General features: G+C 42.6%; 3 protein-coding genes across 5 annotated transcripts in view; 2 read left to right on the forward strand and 1 right to left on the reverse strand.

The window, feature by feature from the left end:
- Positions 1-44: 44 nt before the first annotated feature.
- Positions 45-9613, forward strand: LOC135253166 (E3 ubiquitin-protein ligase RING2-like). Of its 2 annotated transcripts, none has more exons than XM_064332122.1 (7): positions 45-596; positions 1424-1518; positions 2604-2764; positions 3237-3452; positions 4004-4273; positions 6045-6216; positions 8440-9613. In XM_064332122.1, the coding sequence occupies exons 2-7, from the start codon at positions 1432-1434 to the stop codon at positions 8539-8541; spliced, it is 1008 nt and encodes a 335-aa protein (XP_064188192.1). In that variant the 5' UTR covers positions 45-596; positions 1424-1431; the 3' UTR covers positions 8542-9613. The 2 variants fall into 2 exon arrangements, with proteins under 2 accessions (XP_064188192.1, XP_064188193.1); XM_064332123.1 differs by lacking the exon at positions 45-596 and adding an exon at positions 761-980.
- A 322-nt stretch (positions 9614-9935) lies between these two features.
- trmt1l (tRNA methyltransferase 1-like) lies at positions 9936-18456 on the reverse strand. Its single transcript, XM_064332118.1, has 16 exons — positions 18298-18456; positions 16183-16323; positions 15919-15981; positions 15703-15816; positions 15548-15612; positions 15231-15387; positions 14830-14950; positions 14568-14647; positions 13943-14189; positions 13479-13691; positions 12650-12840; positions 12260-12338; positions 11973-12139; positions 11812-11877; positions 11557-11683; positions 9936-11244 (listed from the first exon to the last, which is right to left on the reverse strand). Exons 1-16 carry the CDS (start codon positions 18356-18358, stop codon positions 11043-11045), a joined length of 2094 nt encoding a protein of 697 aa, XP_064188188.1. The 5' UTR covers positions 18359-18456; the 3' UTR covers positions 9936-11042.
- The window catches only part of swt1 (SWT1 RNA endoribonuclease homolog), a 28196-nt gene continuing 26597 nt past the window's right edge, over positions 17179-18777 (forward strand). The window contains exon 1 of one of the 2 annotated variants that reach the window (XM_064332115.1): positions 17179-17334. In XM_064332115.1, the coding sequence (XP_064188185.1) occupies positions 17313-17334 (22 nt within the window). In that variant the 5' untranslated portion in view covers positions 17179-17312. Of the gene's footprint in view, positions 17335-17722; positions 17890-18777 lie in introns of those variants that run through there. The other variant, XM_064332117.1, reaches the window with a different exon arrangement.

Raw genomic sequence — 18777 nt, forward strand, 5'->3', positions numbered from 1 at the left:
ACTATAGCTTAATTTTATGTGGCTGCTGTCTGCTGTCATTTCCACCATGCAGCCTTCTCGCCACCTTTCAAAACTAATGTTTTTTTATGTTGTCTTTATTTCGATCATAAAATTTAACCGTTTATTTGAAGATGGGCTTTTACAATTTGTACTGTTTTGGGGAGGCCTGCTGCTTTGTTAAAGGCGTATTAATTAGTAGGCATGTTTGTGTTAGCTTACTGCAATACTTGAGCATGATTAGGTCTAATCACATAAAAAACCTTTTTGTGATTTTAAACCTTTTGGTTTTCAAACATTGAACACAAATTGTTTCAATTTCAAGTAGACTACAGTTTCAGACAGATAATTTTAGGCTACGTACGTTCTATGAAGATTTTTGTACCTATGTGCCGATTAGGACGTATTAAAACGTGTAATTTCAAAAGGTCACGTTTCGGCGTCAGATATTGTATTGTCATATAAGAGAACTGTGATATGAATATTTATTTCCCTACGTTTCCCAAAGTCCATTGCGGACTCGTGATTCGCCATATTGAGTCTTGCACGAACACGCAGGGAGATATGCTACAGTGTATCCAGTAGGCTACACACGAAATGTAAGTAAACAACGTTGATGCAACATTATGTACTATCTATTATGCATTTAAAAGTAGAGATAACCTGCAAAGCTTGAAAAAGACCGAAAACCAATCGTAGTTTATACGAGGGCAAGGGTTCATCGAAACAACGTAGCATCGAACCTATAGGATACCTTCATGGCTCGTTGGCTGTGTTCTTATTTTTGTCAAATAAAAGACACCAAACTGACTGCCTTTTGACGATTTACTATGTTTACTAATAAACAAGGAACAATCACTATATGCAGAACTGTCAAATGAAAGAGGAAGACCATTGTTTGTTGACGCGCTATGCATGTGCACAGTTGAAATCTACCACACAAAAGACGATTACTGTGAGTGAAGTCAGATGAAAACTGTAAGGTACAGTAGATACCATTCCGTGTGTTATCAAGGTTATTTGAAAAAAATGTCTTTATAAGCCGCATACTTTAGTTATGGAACATATGTGCTTATTTGTATTAACAATAATGCTTTTTTAAATGAATTATTGTTAAGACGGCGTGAGACTTGTTTAGTTGTTGGGGCATCTGCATGCCTAATGTTTCTGTAGTAATGAACACTTTCCTTTAATTTCAATGAAGAAATTGACTGTAAATACATAATATCATCCAAATGTTCCCCCATGGGGAATTATCTTTGCGCAAACGTCAGAAAGATGCACATATTTTGATTTCAAAAATGCGTCACGAGGACGTGATTTAGCAGGTAAGATTATTGTGGTGTCCATAGGGAAAAATCTGGAGGCAAAACATTTCATCGTCACTACTTAAATTAATGCATCTCTTTCATTCGCGTGTCTCCAGCCGGAACGATGACCCAGATAGTCCAGACCAACGGGGTGCTGCCCCTCAGTAAGACTTGGGAACTCAGCCTATACGAACTGCAGCGCACCCCGCAGGTAAGAGACCAGGCATCATCTGTATGCTTTTTTTTTTTTTATCCCGTTGAGTTTATCTTCTGCATTCTTACCGTGGATCATACACTACCCAAAGAGTGTAGTTATGAATCTATTGAGCAGTGGTTTTAAAACTCAGTTCTGTGAGTCCGCTGTGTACTTATCACGTTGGTTGTTTTATTCTGTGTGCTACTGTTGTCATTGTTGTTGTTTTGTATGCTGTTTTATACTGCTTTGGCCGTCTTGGCTGGGTCTCACTTGTAAAAGAGGTTTTAATCTCAATGTGACTTCCTAGTCAAATAAAGGTTTATTATTATTATAAAACATGGTACAACTAGGTATGCATGTCATGAAGAATAAATGTTCAATTTATCATTTTTATCAGTCAGATCAACTAATTGTTTAATTTTCTGTAATGTGCTGAATGACAAAATATTTCTTTAGAAAGAGGTTACATTTTCAATTGATTCAATTATAGACCAACAGGTGAAATCTTTGGGGTCCTGCAGTGAAAGTGTGGCCACCTGGTCACTGAGACTAAACTATTTGTGAAAAATGAAGAATTTTGGTGACAGAGCCAAGGGCAATGAGCCTAACCCATTAATGTGGGAACGGGGCTGCTGAAGGTATGGCAGCACCCCCATCTGGAAAGGGGACTGGAGAAAGCTCTCCCAAAAGTTCCCCAAACAATAACACGACAGCTCAAACTATATAGCTCAACTGCAACTATAATTTGTCGTTAATTGTTCCTTATTTCAATGGTCATCTGTTGCGCTGGTATTATTGATGCATTTAGTTTGCTAATGCAGGAAACTACACAACTACACAAAAAGCTTGTGTAGAAACCCTGTTTTGTTGAGAAGCTTTTGATGTGCCTGCCTTTGATGTTGCTAGGCTCTGTATTATTGTGATTGCTTGTGCAATTATTTGACTGAGTGGCATATTGTAACGTTGCGTTCAGAGGATTTCCTGCCTTACTAAGATGTGCGTACGTAATTAGCATGTTATTTTCAGCCAGGCTGGGGCTGCCGTAGCAGTGGTGCTGTTTGTCACTGCTGAGGGGTGATTTCCTGTGCTGTGCCTTGCAGGAGGCCATAACGGACGGGCTGGAGATTGCGGTGTCTCCCCGCAGCCTGCACAGTGAGCTCATGTGTCCCATTTGCCTGGACATGCTGAAGAACACGATGACCACTAAAGAGTGTCTGCACCGCTTCTGCGCTGACTGCATCATAACAGCGTTGAGATCCGGGTGCGTGTGTGTGTGTATGTGTGTGCGTGTGTGTGCTTATGTGTGTGTGCGTGCGTGCGTGTGTGTGTGTGTATGTGTGGAGGGGGGGTGCATGTGAGATATGAGATGTAAAAGTACTGACAAGACCTACCAGGCCTTTTTCAGTGTGTAAAGGCACAGTTCAATGGTGGCCCAGAAAATAATTCTTCATTGCATTGTCTATTTCAGGATAACCTAAAGCAGCAGCCATGTTCTATTCAGCTGTGTTTCATGGGCCGGATTTGTTTTCCTCCAGCAAAACGATTTAATTAAAGTTTATTTATATTTATGGTGTGTATTTTCACATGACGTGGTGTCTAGATAAGACTGCTCTGCGTCCGTCTCATTTGTGCAACTCTGGGTTGTGGGTTGAAGTGTTCTCTCAGTGTTTGAACTGTTCACTCAACCCTGTCCTGCCCGGCAGTCTGAACTTATGATTTACTCTCCCCCTCAGGAACAAAGAGTGTCCAACGTGTAGGAAGAAGCTGGTGTCGAAGCGCTCCCTAAGGCCAGACCCCAACTTTGACGCGCTGATCAGTAAGATCTACCCCAGCAGAGATGAGTATGAGGCCCACCAGGAGCGGGTTTTGGCCCGCATCAGCAAACACAACAACCAGCAAGCCCTCAGCGACAGCATCGAGGAGGGCCTAAAGATCCAGGCCATATACCGGTGAGAACCTGTTGTGTGGAGTCATGTTTTTTTCACTGTGTGTGTTTTGTGGTAAACAGGAAATATCTGCAGTGTTTATATATTTGTGTGTCAATAAATCAGTCTGACAGCATGTAGGTGACACAAGCTGAAGGCCTTTCGTCGGGAGTTGAACTGTTAACTGTACTGGATGTATTGTAGAGAATGTGAATGAAAGACAATGTGATATAAAAGACAAGCTTTGTACACCAAGGAAATGATGAAGTGGAAACATGCTTTTTTATTGAAAATCACTTTTGGATGAATGGATGGATATAGTCATTAACCATATGTTCAGATTATTTCTGGATATGTAACTGCATGACATTTTCTTTCAATGCTGTCAAGAGGTTTCTATTATAATGTACTCTTTTTGTGATATATATGAATATAGTTATGCCTGGCTACATATTGCAGTTAAAAGTTATAGTATAATGTAGTTCTGGTGACCATGTGTATATTTCTATATTTGAAGCAGAAAAATGGGGTTAAAAATGTCCCCCCCTGTCTCTCGCATCTCACTGTCCCCACAGACAGAGGGGCAAGAAGCACCAGATGGAGAACGGGAGCGGGGCGGAGGACAACGGCGACAGCTCCCACTGCAGCAACACCTCGGTGCACAGCAACCAGGAGGCGGGGCCCAGCATCAAGCGCACCAAGACGTCGGACGACTCGGGCCTGGACATGGACAACACGGCGGAGAACGGCGCGGCGGACCCGGCCCTGGACGGGGCCAGCGAGATCGAGCTGGTGTTCCGGCCCCACCCCACGCTGATGGAGAGAGACGACGCGGCGCTGACACGGTGGGCCCGCCCCTCTGAGGCCGCGGTCGTGACCGGTCAGTTAGTGGGTTAGCGTCAGGAACGAGAGCCGCGCTCGCTTCAGCTTGCAGCTGAGCTCCAGAGAGAATTCTGTGTAGGCACAGCCGGCTCTACGATTTCAGTGTGGCCCTAAACGAGAAGTAACCGGGGGCAACCGATTGCAGACTGAGGAGGGGAGAGGGGATGATCAATTTGTTGATCAGATTTGTTGATAGGCAGAGCAACCTGTTGGATTATCCTTTATCAAAATGTACAACCCACATTAAAATTGAGGAATTTATTAAGTTACCAAAAAAAACATCTAATCTAAAGACGAAGGTTCAAACCATCTTAACAAATAATAAATGTTACAGACATGGACAGTTAACAGTTACAAAGGAAATGGATGAAGGAAATTACCGAACTACAGCTTGTTTCTCTCAAAACCCAAGAAACCAAAAGACAGCCAAATATTCCAAAAAGTCAGGGATGACAATGTTAAAATGCCAGATGTGCAGTGAGGCAAAAACTTCAGACCCTGCACACACCAAACACCAGACCCAGATATAAAGTTCAGATTCCTCAGATGGCAACAGGAGACATCAACCCCTGAACAATCCAACACAACAGATGTTAACTGTTAAGCACCCTAAAACTCTAGCCTCAAAGTAAAGAAAGGTCCACATTTTATGCTGTTGCATGAGAGGGAGAGGAACGGAGTGGTTGAGAGAGAGGGGGAGAATAGCTGGTTAGATGGGTGAGGTGTGGGAGGAGGGTCTGATGGGGTCTTATCACAAGGCTGGCAGATTTACAGTGGCCTTATGTTTTTGGAAGCAGTACTAAGCACTATGAGATTATTATGAAAAGATGAATTTGTTTACATTCTTTATGATGAGACCAAACATGAATGTCCTTTTTAATGGGATTCTTAGCCACCTGGATCTATGAGTCCTGTGTCTTCAAGTAATAAAGCAATAAACTTTCAAAGGAGTGAAAACTCCAGACACCCCATGTTTGTATACAGAAGACCTTCGGGTGACCCGAACTGCCAAAAGATGTTTCCTTTTGATGTTTGAGGAGGGGAAGGGAGACAGAGATAAAGTGGATACATTCAAATGATCACACAGAGAAAGTTGGCCCAATCAAATTACATTGTCTGTTTCTTGAAGGGGATAGAAAAAAAAAACAGATATCCGACAATGCAACCAGTCCAACTTATGATCAATATGGACCCCCAGAAACCTGTATGATGGCACTATGAAAATGGGGGCACAGGGTGGCTTTTCCTATCCACCATCCTAAACACCAGATGTTCCTTGCTCTTGTTTACATTAAGTTGGAGCCAGTTTTCTTGGCTCCTTTTAACAAACTCCTCCATTTTCTTTCTGTACGCCCCATGATCATTGTCCACCGTTAAAGAGACATCAGAAAATTTCTGAAGATGACCTGCAGGGGTATTATATTTAAAATAAGCTGTATAAAGTGTGAATAGAAACAGTGCTTGAACTGTGCCTGTGGTGCTCCTGTAGATGGTACTGGAAACACTGCCAGGCAAACATGCAGTGGTCTCAAGTACAAATATATATTAGTGCACTTTATATATTAGTAAATATTTGTGTTAACAGATAATGTTCACAAATAAAATACAATATATAATTATAATAGAATATAATCATTTGTAAGCCGGAGTAACTTTACCAATCACAGTGCTTTAGGCATTGGGTGTAGAGTAATACCTGTTATTAATTGAGTGTGATATTGGATTTGTCCCCAGGTACATCAAAACTTCTGGAAATGCCACAGTCGACCACCTGTCCAAGTACCTGGCTGTGAGGTTAGCCCTCGAGGAGCTTCGTAAGAATGGAGATGCCAGCCCCATTAATGTGGAGGCAGCCAGTGAGAAGCAATACACCATCTACATCCCCACTGCCAACAGTCAGTTCACGGTAGGTGCATCAGGCTCCGCTGGCATACAGGGTACTTGTGCAGCAGCGTTGACAGTTTGTAACAGCCTTTCACCTGTAGTTCTGAAGCTCAAAAACAACTCATTTTGGCAATGGTGGAAGAGGAGCTCAAAAGGGAGGGATCTAGAGGGAGGGATCCATTTTTTGGTGTGTTGCCAGACCATACACACCGATCAGCCACAACATTAAAACCGCCTGCCTAATATTGTGTAGGTCCCCCTCGTGCCGCCAAAACAGCTCTGACCCGTCAAGAGTTTTTAAAATCATGTGGAAATAATTCACCCTCTAACAATATCTTAGCTTTTTATAGCCCTGTAGCAACCAATAATGTAATAAACTACCAATAATGTAATCCATTTCAAAATTTTTATGTAATAAAAACCAATAATGTAATTAGTAGTAGTAGTAGTGTACTTTATTGATCCCTGGGGGGAATTTGCACTGTTGCAGCATCAAAGTCAACAAATTAACACAATCAGATGCAAATTTACAGTAGATACAAATATATACAGAAATCCAAATATACCAGAGGACACCTTCAGAGGTGGAGTCCATCTCTCGATGGGTCAGAGCTGTTTTGGCAGCACGAGGGGGACCTACACAATATTAGGTAGGTGGTTTTAATGTTGCGGCTGATCGGTGTACATCTGGAGGACTGGTTATGCATGTCTGTGAGTCAGACAGAAACAGAGACCAAAAAAAGTACCCCTGAAAAATGATAAGTATGATAAGTATGCAACTGCATGTTTAGCCCCATTTAATGTTTATAATGCACAGCTAGTTTTTTTGCTGTCTGAACTATGGCTTATTCATGTCTGTGCTATTGAAATTTAATGAAACTGTTATTCCCAATTATTCCCGTAGCACTTAACAATTGATTGTATTTCTACAAGCATGATTTGGATTGTTGCACCTGGAATACCTCTCTGCTGGGTGACTTCTGAGTGTTTGGGTCTTCCTCCTCACAGAGGCCATGCATGTCAACTGTCCTTATAAATTACTGCCCCCCAGTGGCGGAGAGAGTTATCTGCAGCCGTCAGAACCACAATATTCCAGGGCTGAACCAAAAGCCTACCTGTCCAGACTGTGCCATAACTAGGTCATATCGTTGGTCTGTCTCCTGGTAGCTCAGCTCAAAAGAGGAGCCTGTCCTACACTAGATGGCCTGGTGTAAAGCAGTGGTAGAATGGAGGTGGTAGAATGGATGTAACATAAATGTAATAAGGGATCAATCACAGCAAATAAAATGGGCTGAGCAGGTCACAGTTGAGCTAATAAACTAACAAGTCCAAATTGTATTGTTCAGTATAGCGCAGATTAGAGGGCCTGAGTGATACATCTGGAGCTTCAGGCTGTGTCAAGACGTGGACATGAACCAGGGTAGGAACAGGGCTGTAGCAGGCCATGACCAGAGCAAGGAAACAGGCTGCAATGGTCCATGACCACAGCAAGGAAACAGGCTGGAGTGGTCCATGAATTCAGGGCGAGGGATGGGCAGGAGAAACACAGGCTAATCTACCAAGTGTGTCAGCTCTGTAATGGCTAGCTTGACACCTTGGATGTGTGCAAACAGCCCATTAACAAGTGCTCCTTAGATTTAATAAGTGAGCATGTGGTCCTGACAGCTTGAGTGGCAGTACTGCAAGTATGCCCCAGCCCACTCAGCAGTCTAGGCAACTGCACCGATCTTCATAAACTCCATGATTAAACTTGATCATTTCACAGGATATACAGTAGAACTATATGAATGGCCAACTATAGGATTGGCTAAAGAGGTAAGTTTTAAGGTTACATTTAAAGACAGAGTGCATAAGTAGATTGTTCCATCAGACACAAGCTCTGTAAGAGAAGGCTCTACACCCATTGTAATTTCATATATACATGGAATTTCCACATTACTTCATTCTTAAAATGCTGGTTATCTCAAAGGAGAGTAAGGAATAAGTAACTCACTAAGATAGTCTGGAGCTTTATAAGTTAACAGCTGAATCTAGTAAATTCTAAATTTGAATGCAGCCAGTGCAGAGATTTGAGCACTGGACTGATGTTCCCATTTCTTGGTAAGAACTCTAGCAGCTGCATTCTGTACAAGTTGGGGATGTTTCAGGGGTGAATTGTACAGCTGGACAATAAAACATTACAGCGATCAAGCCGGGAGGATACAAATGTGGGTTATGTGACGTCTCTCTGTCCTCACTGTCCCAGGTCCTGAATGGGTCCTTCTCTTTGGAATTGGTCAGTGAGAAATACTGGAAGGTCAACAAGCCCATGGAACTGTACTTCGCCCCCACCAAGGAACACAAATAGACCTGCCATGGGACAGGCCAAAAAACTGCCACCATTCCTCCTCTCATCCCTTTCCTGTTGGGAGTCATTAGTCGCAGGACCTCCTGTTTTGAGTAACTGTGGCTTCTTTTTTCGTCTTTTGTACGGGATAAAGTGTATGTGCGCGCGTGCGTGTGTGTGGGGTATCGTGTATCATTTATTATTTCTATGAATCACAAAAATTCCATTCTGTTTAATGTTCAGATCAAGCACTTTTTATTTGGCAATGAATTGATTAAATCCATGCCTGTTTTAGTGTAATGTGAGCCTTGCACATTAGCCTCCAAGTCCCTGTCAATCATCCGTAAGACATTAGTTGACCTGTTAGAGAGGGCCGACTGCTTTTCTGTTTAAAGTTTAACTTTTGCATTTAAAAGAAAACTGTATTTAGACAAGCAAGTTTCACTCAGTAGTTCATCTAATGAGCCAGAGTGTCTCTGAGCATGTATCTGGCTTTCATTTTTAGCCAACAATCAAACGAAAGCACTTAATACAAAAAGATGCACCTCACAAACGGCCGGTGCGGATTTTTAAGGACAGAGCTGTGTGGGCCCTGATGCTGTTACAGCAGGCTCTTTTCCTCCTCCATTAATCATCTGCCTGTGCAACATGACAGTTTGCACAAAACAGGACTGGGATGTAATTATAGTGTGCTGCACCACAGATGCTGAACGTGAATATTTGACCTTTTAAGAAATGAGGCTCGTTTTGTCCTGAGCACTGTAAATGAAACCATTAACCCGTAATTTAAACAAAAAATACCTAAATTATTAGTGAGGAACAGAAAAAGATCCTCTGGGGGGGGGGGGGGGGTATCTATCTGTAGCTGGTTCTGCTTTAAGTTGAATGTGTAATTTCATTAATATTGGTTTACGGTTATTCATGTTGTTTGGGGAAAAATGTATAAACGCAAGAAAAAAAAGCTCCTGTATTTGTTATTTTGCTTGGCTCACAGTTCCCCAATCATCCTTTTGTTATTCTTTTATCCTGTCGTAACTCACAGTCCATGTGAAATAGTATACTAAGCATACTTTATATAAACTTTTTAATTACACTTCAAGTATTCTTAAGTATAAAATTATATACTTTGGGTATATTACAGCATACTATTTTTTTCCACGTGGGTAGAGATGCTCTCTGTTCCTGCATTTTCACGATTGCTTTTTCTCTGCCGTGCTGAATCCTGAACTGTTTGGCCATCGATGTTGGAAGTTGAAGCTTTTCTACAGACCACACTGCAAAAGTGAAAGTGGGAATACGTATGAATAAGCTGAACAGGGTTTATTATGTCACCCGACCCTTAACTAGGTTAGGCAGTAATTTAAAATTAAAACACACCTGCTACTGAGACAAAGTACAGCATAACGAGTCCATCAAACACTGCACGTATGGAGTTTATTCACAAAATCACACAGTAAATAATTTACTGTACGCACAACATTTTTTTCTTAAAAGAAATATAATATGCCAAGCAGTGTTCAAGAGAACAAAAATTTAAATCACATTTTAAGAATATTGTCTTGCAATGTGCTCTGGCTATAGTATTGCAAGCCTTCACAGTAAATAAAACAATGACTGGGCCAAAGCTTGTCAGTAACCCCCCAACTGCAGACCCATGCAGTCTGTGCAACTTTGCTTCTGCAATTTATGTACCACATAGCATAGAACCTCAGATAAACACATTTGGAATGGAAGTTATTCAGAACTTTGGAAATTACACTAATGCATAACTACATTACTGCAGCCTTATTTTTTCCTCATTTTCTGACATCATTTGTTTCCCAATGATGTACAGTAGTATCTCCTAATGACTTTCTGTCTTTGACCACGTTTTGTTCTGACCCTTCTTTTTGTCAAATGTTTGACCTTCCAAAATTGTATGCGTTTGCAATTTTCACCTCTCATATTTTTATATTTTTAACATTTGTTTCTGTTTGATGCTGGCCTTTTTATATCAATTATGGTATGGATCCTGATAAGACAATTTCACATGCTACTCTAAGTTTCCTACCCATTTGACCAGCTAGTCTGAAACACTGACTGAGGTTCTACTGCAATTGAAATTCAGTACCATTTACAAATGTGCTAAATGATTTGTAAAGGGTATTAATGTGCGTGAATATTGCAGAATGCTGAGAGACTCCTTAGTGCAATGAGCCTATCCTCATTTCCACTTACTGCTGGAGTACTGCAGGTGACCACACCAACAACCCATAACAGACAGGATTGCACCAAATCAGTGCATATTAGGAGAGGGATTATTATGCTATGATGCTAGTAGTCGTGTGTGTGTGTGTGTGGGCAGTGAGGCATAGCCATTATAATGAAACGCATATAGTGTAATTTTCTAAATGTACGTTCATGTGCAGTCAGCCATACGCGTTAAAAAGTAAAAACACAAACGCCGTTGCCAGCAGTAAAGATAAGAAGTCAGTGCAGTCAGAACGTGGTGACGGCAGGTGCCAGTCTTTAGCTCCAGTGAGTCACTCCACCTTCCTGCCCCCCTCCTCAGCGCTCAGCCCTAGGCCCCCGGTCTGGGACGTGGTGTAGGTCGGCACGCTGTACTTGGTGAGGACCGCCTTGAACTGGTCCAGGGTGGCGTCCGTGCGCACCCCCGTCGGGTCAAAGTGGGTCCGGCTCACTCTGAAACCGGCCTCTGACAGGTACTGGAGGAATTTGTTCAACCTGAAGGAGCAGAGGTGTACAGAAATGAGCACTTCTTGTTAACCCTCTGAAGAGTAGAGTTTTTAGAACGTTATGAAGTCAGTGTTCTAGATTCCAAAACTCCATTGTGTAGTCATTGTTACATCAGCATTAGAATGTTCACTTAAGAATATTATAATCACATATTTGTAATCTGGCTCCTTTAAAGGGTTAAGCTTCATAAAGAGTCTGGAATCATTCTCTCAGCTGAAAGCCAGAGATGCAGTAATGCTTTCCTGGCTCCAGTAATGCCTGATTCTCAGACTCAGCCGGACACTCCCTGTTGTGACTCACTTGGGCATGTTCATGCCGCGGATGCTGTGGCGATGGATGCTGTAGTAGAAGGGAGGGTGTTCCAGCGACGCCTCAGGTTTAGCCTTTTTCACCACGTTCCCAGACTCTTCAGTCATCTTCCTCTTCCCTGAAACACACACGCTCTTCAATCGACACGCCCAATGCGCAACTTCCCAACAAATCTTAACCCGGTCCAAATCACATCACTCCCATTTTGTTTCCCTTCCAACTCGTACGAAACAGAAAAGCCGATACCCGATTGGTCGGCCGACGAAGCCTCCTCTGCTTTCTGTGAAGTCTTAATGACCACGCCGCATTCCACTGTGGACGACACATGAAAAAACACACGGTCAAACGGGTGGATGTAATCAGTGTAAAAAAGGAGCCTTGTGGGTCAGTAGGCCCGAGCGGCGCACCTTGGTTGGAGAGGAGAACGTGGCCGTGGGTGGAGAGGGGCTTCAGGGTGGTGCACTCGGACTCGCAGATCAGCAGCTTCACCAGGGGCTGAATGTCGTCCATGCTGTGGTGCACCGCCGCGAACAGCATCCTCCTGAGGAAGCCGGTGTTGAACAGAGGCCCCGCCCTGGACGGAGAAACGGAGACGGTGAGGCCGCGGGCGGGTGGCGCTCTCCCCGCCCCACGCCGTCGGCCCTGAGAGCGCGCGCGGCGGGGCCGTGCGGAGGGAGGACGGGCGGAAGCCTACCAGAGGGGACCCAGCTCCACGGCCGTCTTCCCCGGCATGCTTCCGTGGCAGTTGCAGGGCAGCTGTCTGTACAGGCTCTCTGCAGAGAGGAATGAGGTGAAAATGTGTAAGTTCACAGAACCAACCTAAAGCATAAAGACGCTTAGTTGCTTGCAAAGATCAAATTATCATCCTTATCTTATCATTAATCAAAATATCAAAATATAATACTTAAATACAGAAGTAAGACTTACGTGTTAAAGAGACTGTTTTGATTTTAGTGCTGAATGTAGAGCACTTTAAGCTACATTTTATGTGAAAGGTGCTATATTAATAAAACCTATTATTATAAGATGCATTAAAAAATATAGGCATAAATGAATCTGAGTGGAAGCCAGAGACAAGCCTTACCCTCCACCATGCTCCCCGCCTTCAGAAAGACCCGTTCCTCACACCACTGGCAGTGAATGAGCTGGCGGATCTTCTTGGCGGCCTCGTCTGCCTGCGTGGGGCCCCTCAGTACCCGCACCACCACCAGAACAAAGTGCTCCAATGCCACAGCCAGCAGTACCTCAATGCCTTTGTTACAGCGAGCTGCTGCCCTGCCAATCCAACACACACACTGTCACGTACACAAACTCTCACTCACACTCACACTAACACACACACTCAGTCACACACACACACACACACACACACTGTCACGTACACAAACTCTCTCTCTCACTCACACACATGCATGCACGCACGCACAAACTCTCACACACACACACACTCTCAGTCACATACACAAACTCACTCACTCACACTCACACACACACTCAGTCACATACAAACTCTTTCACTCACAGATGCACACACACCCACCAACACACACACACACACACTCAGTCACATACACAAACACTTTCACAGATGCATACACATACTCTGTCACACACATTCTCACTCACAGATACACACAAATGCACACACACACAAAGAACAAATTCTCACATACTCTCAGTTACCAAGATGCATACGCACATGTACACAATACACATATGCCGACATTCTCTCATACATTCACTTGCACGCAAATGTGCCCACACACAGACAGACACAACTCAATTAAGCAGCACATATCAATAGGATTTTGACACATAACAGGCGGGTTAAATAGATCTAGGAACACACAGATCTACAAATGCACATACTGGGTGAATAACAGGGGTGGGGAAAACAGTGTGGCCCACCGCACCTCGCTATCGTCGCCACCACCATGCGAGCCGCCAGCTCTCTGTAGTACTCGGTCCTGACGATCTGACAGCTGTAGTGCCGCAGGGTGACGTTCAGGGCCTTGGAGTAGAGCGAGCCCGTGTCCGTGGACGTCACCGACACGATGCCCAGATTCCGCACGTTCCTGAAAGCCGCGTCCAGGTAGTTCACCGACGTGCCGAAGGGGTCCAGGTGTCTGACAACATGGCAAAATACAAATGCTGTTCAAACAGAACTGTGTTTATGTATTGGGTATGTTACAACTCTCCTCCACTGATCCTGAATGCTCTTGTATAGCCTGGTCAAGCCATCTTTTCTTTTTTTAACTTTATTGACATTATGATATATAACAAGGAGGTGGGGGGAATCAATACATCTTTTCAAAACATTCTTGGATTTTGAGCAGGGTTTCACACATTTAACACAGTGAGATCGCTTCATACTCACATGTAGTCAAAAGGTCGTAGGTGCAAGATGACATTGGCGTCCATCTTGACGACCTCCACTGTGGAAATGGGCACCCCTTCCACGTCCTCCTCCGCGTCTGTGTTGCGGGGCACCCGCCCGCCCTCAACCCGGATGCGATTGAGGAGGCAGTTCTCACGGATCATTTTGACGCAGGCCTCGTTGATGTCATTGATGGTCACCTTGACAGCATTCCGCAGGTGTTTGGCCCACTGTAGGCCCATGATCCCTGCATACAGATGGACAAGAACACACAGTTTCTTCTTATTTAGTATTAAAGCAATCAAATACAGACACACACACACGCAAATGTATGCACACAAGCACAGACACACACACACATTTCCTGGCAGTGATGGGGTTAGATATCCCTGCTTTTCATATATTAGGCAAGTCCATTCTTTATGGCTTTAAATAATTGCTTCTCAGTTTTTGATATTGACATTCTGTAGTGCCACAGGCTTCCAGGCTTCCTGGCTATGAACTCAACTTCTGAAAAGAGCAGCAAAAATGGTTGAACAGTAAAAATAGCAATTGAGCAGAAACCTGCCAACACTGTGGTCAATCCTGCATCACTGCAGTGCAGAACAATGTCGGCTGAAGTTACCTGTGGCTCCAAAAGCATCCAGACACTCCAGGGGATTCCGTTCTTCAGCCAGAACAGCCAGGCAGCAGAAAACCAACTGTCTGCAAACAAACACACAGATGCCCAACTTTAACTACTTTCACTTTATGGTTAAAAATAGAACACTTCAGATATTGGGGGAAAAAACAGAAGGGGGAAAAATAAGCAATTCAACTCACAAACAACAATAAAGGGTGAATTACAGAGGATCATATGACAAAGAAATCAAATGTGATGCCCTCACCGATTTGTTTTCATCTTGCGATTGAAATAGGTATCGCTCTTCTGTGGAGTGGTGTGGTTGGGGAGGAGCTGCACGTTGGTACCCAGTTCCTTCATTATTTCATAGGCCTGCCCAATATGAACTATTAGGAGGGAACAGGAAAAAATGTAGATATCCATTGTAAGAGAGAATGGCAATAGCCATTCCATTGTTAATTTACCTTCTGTATGTAATTGCTCTTCATCTCACAATAATGTGATCTACGCATGTATGTATGGACCACCTTGCCACAGCCAGTATCCAAAGCCCACTCTTCATTATTTTCAAAGCATTTTTTCAGCAGACACTAAACTGCAGTGGTCCTTGTGCAGAGCCATCTAATATGACCAGACAATGAATGCCAACAGTGACTTCAGTCTTACCTGGATCCTCAAAGGAGACGTGAGATCCTCCAGTGTAGCTGGCCACAGTCTCGCCCTTGTTTATATGGCGCTTCAGGTGGCTAATCATGTCCGTCTTGCGAGTAATGGTGACGGAGCACACCACACAGTGGTAATGGGCCACCAATCGACCTGGAGACTAGACAAACAGCTTGCTTTATTACACATGCACACGCGCATTCGCATACACGTGCAGTAACTATTTCACACAAGCTGCATGTTCTGCCCAACCACGTCTGCTGCCTGATGACCATGACAAAGAGTGTGGACAGTTTAATGTTTGATTGACAGGGTCACACCTGGTCTCCACTGAGGCTGGCCTTCAGCTGTCGACAGGGAAGATGGCAGATACACATCTTCTGCCCTAAGTGAGAACAAAATCAGGCTTACTGTACTGTACAGAAGGAACATACCTACAAGACCCACAAGATGAAAAGGGATATTGTACGCATACCTTCAAAATCCACGTAGACCTTCCAGTGTAGGTTCTGTAGATGTCGTCGTAGCTTGTGACTGTAGCAGGCTTTAAACTTCTCTTCTGGGCAGAGGGGGCAGGCCTTTTTCCCAGCTGTAGATACAACCCATAGAGTGAACATTCACCTGTGTACAGCAAGTATACTCAGCATATAAGACCCACAGAGCATAATTCAAGAAAAGAACAGTAACTCACGCCCATTCAAGTCAGCCAGCGTCTCCAGGTCCTCCAGCTTAGTCTGAATGGATATGTGTCTCTCTGAAATAGCACGAGAATGTTTTTTTTTTTTTTAATGTCTTGATCTATTTGCTCTCAGTCCGTAAATACATCTACCAATAAGCACAAGTTGCAGCAGTGACACTTATTTGGGTATATTTACCTTAAACCTTCCGTACCCATACTCTTAAACAAATATCTACACTTCAGAAAGCAGAGTTAGAAATTGGTCTCTGTATGTACCTGTGGAAGAGGCAGATGCAGTTTTCTCATTGCCCAGACCAGCTTCCACTTTAACAGAACTACTGAGGGTCCCCACAACATGAGCTAGCTGTCTGATTTTCTCCTCTTGTGTGATGAGTGGTGTTCCATGAGGGTCTCCACCTTCACACAGAGAGAGAGAAAAAATCATACTGTATACTTACTATCGCACAGAGGGGAAACAAATCATACGGTATGTTGAGGAATATGCAAATTTAATCATTATCTTATTCACATTTATGCACAGTCATTGTTGATATATGTTTTTTAATGCCTTTTCATTCATTACACTTTGCGCAGTAGGCCTCACACCCTGTGCTGTGGGCCTTTGGAGAATGCAGGATATAATGGTTTAATTGTTGCCTTAGGGCCTGGAGCTGCACCTGCCCTCAAGGCCAGTGTACAGCCTGGTACTATTTACCTTATCATTGGTCACCATGAAAGAAGATGTAGCTGAATATCAAATTGGGAAAAAACATGTTTTTGTCAGGAGGGAGGGAGCCCGCTGTACTGAAGTGATAGATGGTCAAGGTTGTTAATGAAGACGTCTTTGTTAGAGAATTTGAAAATGTGGAAGGAGAAATGTGGAAGGAAGGTTGAGAGGTTCACAGTCATTGCTTATCATTATCACTTATTATATATTATCTACACTCATTGTAGTCCTCACTTATTAAATTGCTGTAGTAAATTGTATTACCAGTATATGTTATGTGTAGGGCATAATGCCATGCAGATGTAGGATGGGTTAGATCAGGACAGAATACGTAACTGTTTGGCAAGAATTAGAACATTTAACCATTTATTTTTTATATTAAGGGATGGGGGCTTGGAAATATTGTTGGGAAATCTATGCAGTTGTAAGAGTGGGATAAGCCAGTTAGGAGGGGTTTGGGTTTAAGCTCCACAACAGGTGGAGCTAGAAAACAGTATATAGGAAGAGTGTATTTAGAGTTGAGCTCAGAGCTGCTTCGCGCGGATCAGCCTCTGTTTCTTGTATGTTACTTTGAGTTGCTTACAATAAGCCTAATTACATCAGATTCTGTAGATTGCGTTTGTTATTTTTGAGGAAGCATCAACAGTGTGGAGGGAACACTCAGTCCATCTGGCCCAGGATGAATTTAGTTTCACCCACAGGTACCAGTACTTGCCTGATACGATTATATGTGGCAATTCAATAACACTTTTAGTATGCCGAAAATATTTCAACACGCTGTACATCAACACGCTGAAAACTTTAGGAAAATAAAGAAATGCGAGTTAATGTATTTATCATAAGACTCCAGTCAAAATAATTATTCTAACCTAACTGAATTAATCCACTGTATCTGACATTTTTAAATATTTTAATAAAATTCGGAGAAAACTCAATTCTAAGAAATGCGAAATAAAAATCGGTTCACTCATTTAGAACGAGTGAAGGAGAGTGAGGATTGTCATTAACTGCATAAATCGGGTGCACAATGGCATGGTTTCGTCCCACCGCTAAGTACACGCTGGTGGTTTAACGGTTTAACTAGGAAATTAAACCAAATTCGTGTTTTATTATTTTTATTTCCCATTGGGATTTATTGGTTATGAATCTTTGAAAATATCGTCATTTCCCATAATTGTTTTCATCTTCCGGGCAACGCAGCTTTAAAACAAAACGAGAACTGTAGCATAATGTACTAACGTTATGCGTTAAGGGAGGTAGGTCGTCGGAAATATGGAATTGCAACCATCACGGTCCTGCTGCGGAGCTCCGTGTTCAGACCATGGCACAATAACCTATACTTCTAATTAACAGTATGCTACGTAGACAACAACAAAAAATGTATCGAAAGAAAACAAATCGAGTCCATATACAATTACAACGACAGTACTTATTTGTGACCCGTCAGGCTTAACAAAACAAAATCTCGTGAAATTCGTATTGTTTACAACTAGGTCCTATGGCGGAGCTCCGTGATGAGGCCATCGATTACTTCAGCGGTTATAAAAGTCAAATGCTGAGCAATTTCAATGAGAAGAAATTGTACTGTACAAAAATAATATTTTTAATAAAATGAAAAACTAATTTAGTTTGAGTAAAACGTCGACAGTTCAGAGTTTACTTACTATTTTTATCGACGTCCTCCTGGTGTAGTTGAACAGAGCTTCCTTCCCTTTGCTCCGCCATTTTACTAAACAGCCGTAAAACGCGTAGGCCTATGTTATGTGATTAATCCTTTACGCACACTGCGTAAAACCAAACTAGGCTGCAACCATAGAGTGTGTAGAGTTCAGTGGCTGCAATTTATGGTTACAACTGGAGGTTTCATCTTGCTATCATTGGTCACACAATTTATAACATGGCTTATGTTAATCAGGTGTAGCTTTAAAAAATGTTTTAGCGTTTTGAAATTAATTGTTTTATGCTTACATTTAGCATAAATTATCTTCTTTTATAAATAAGTGCTATTACTATTTTCGATTTAAAAAAAAAAATCTTCATATTATTTGAAAATGTAACAGTAGAATGAAATAATAGATCTGCGATTCTAACCATATATTATATCATGAAAAAACTATTATTTCAATAACTTTTCCTGCAAAGTC

The sequence above is a fragment of the Anguilla rostrata genome, chromosome 4 (assembly GCF_018555375.3).
Source record: "Anguilla rostrata isolate EN2019 chromosome 4, ASM1855537v3, whole genome shotgun sequence".
In the NCBI taxonomy this organism is placed as follows: Eukaryota; Metazoa; Chordata; class Actinopteri; order Anguilliformes; family Anguillidae; genus Anguilla; species Anguilla rostrata.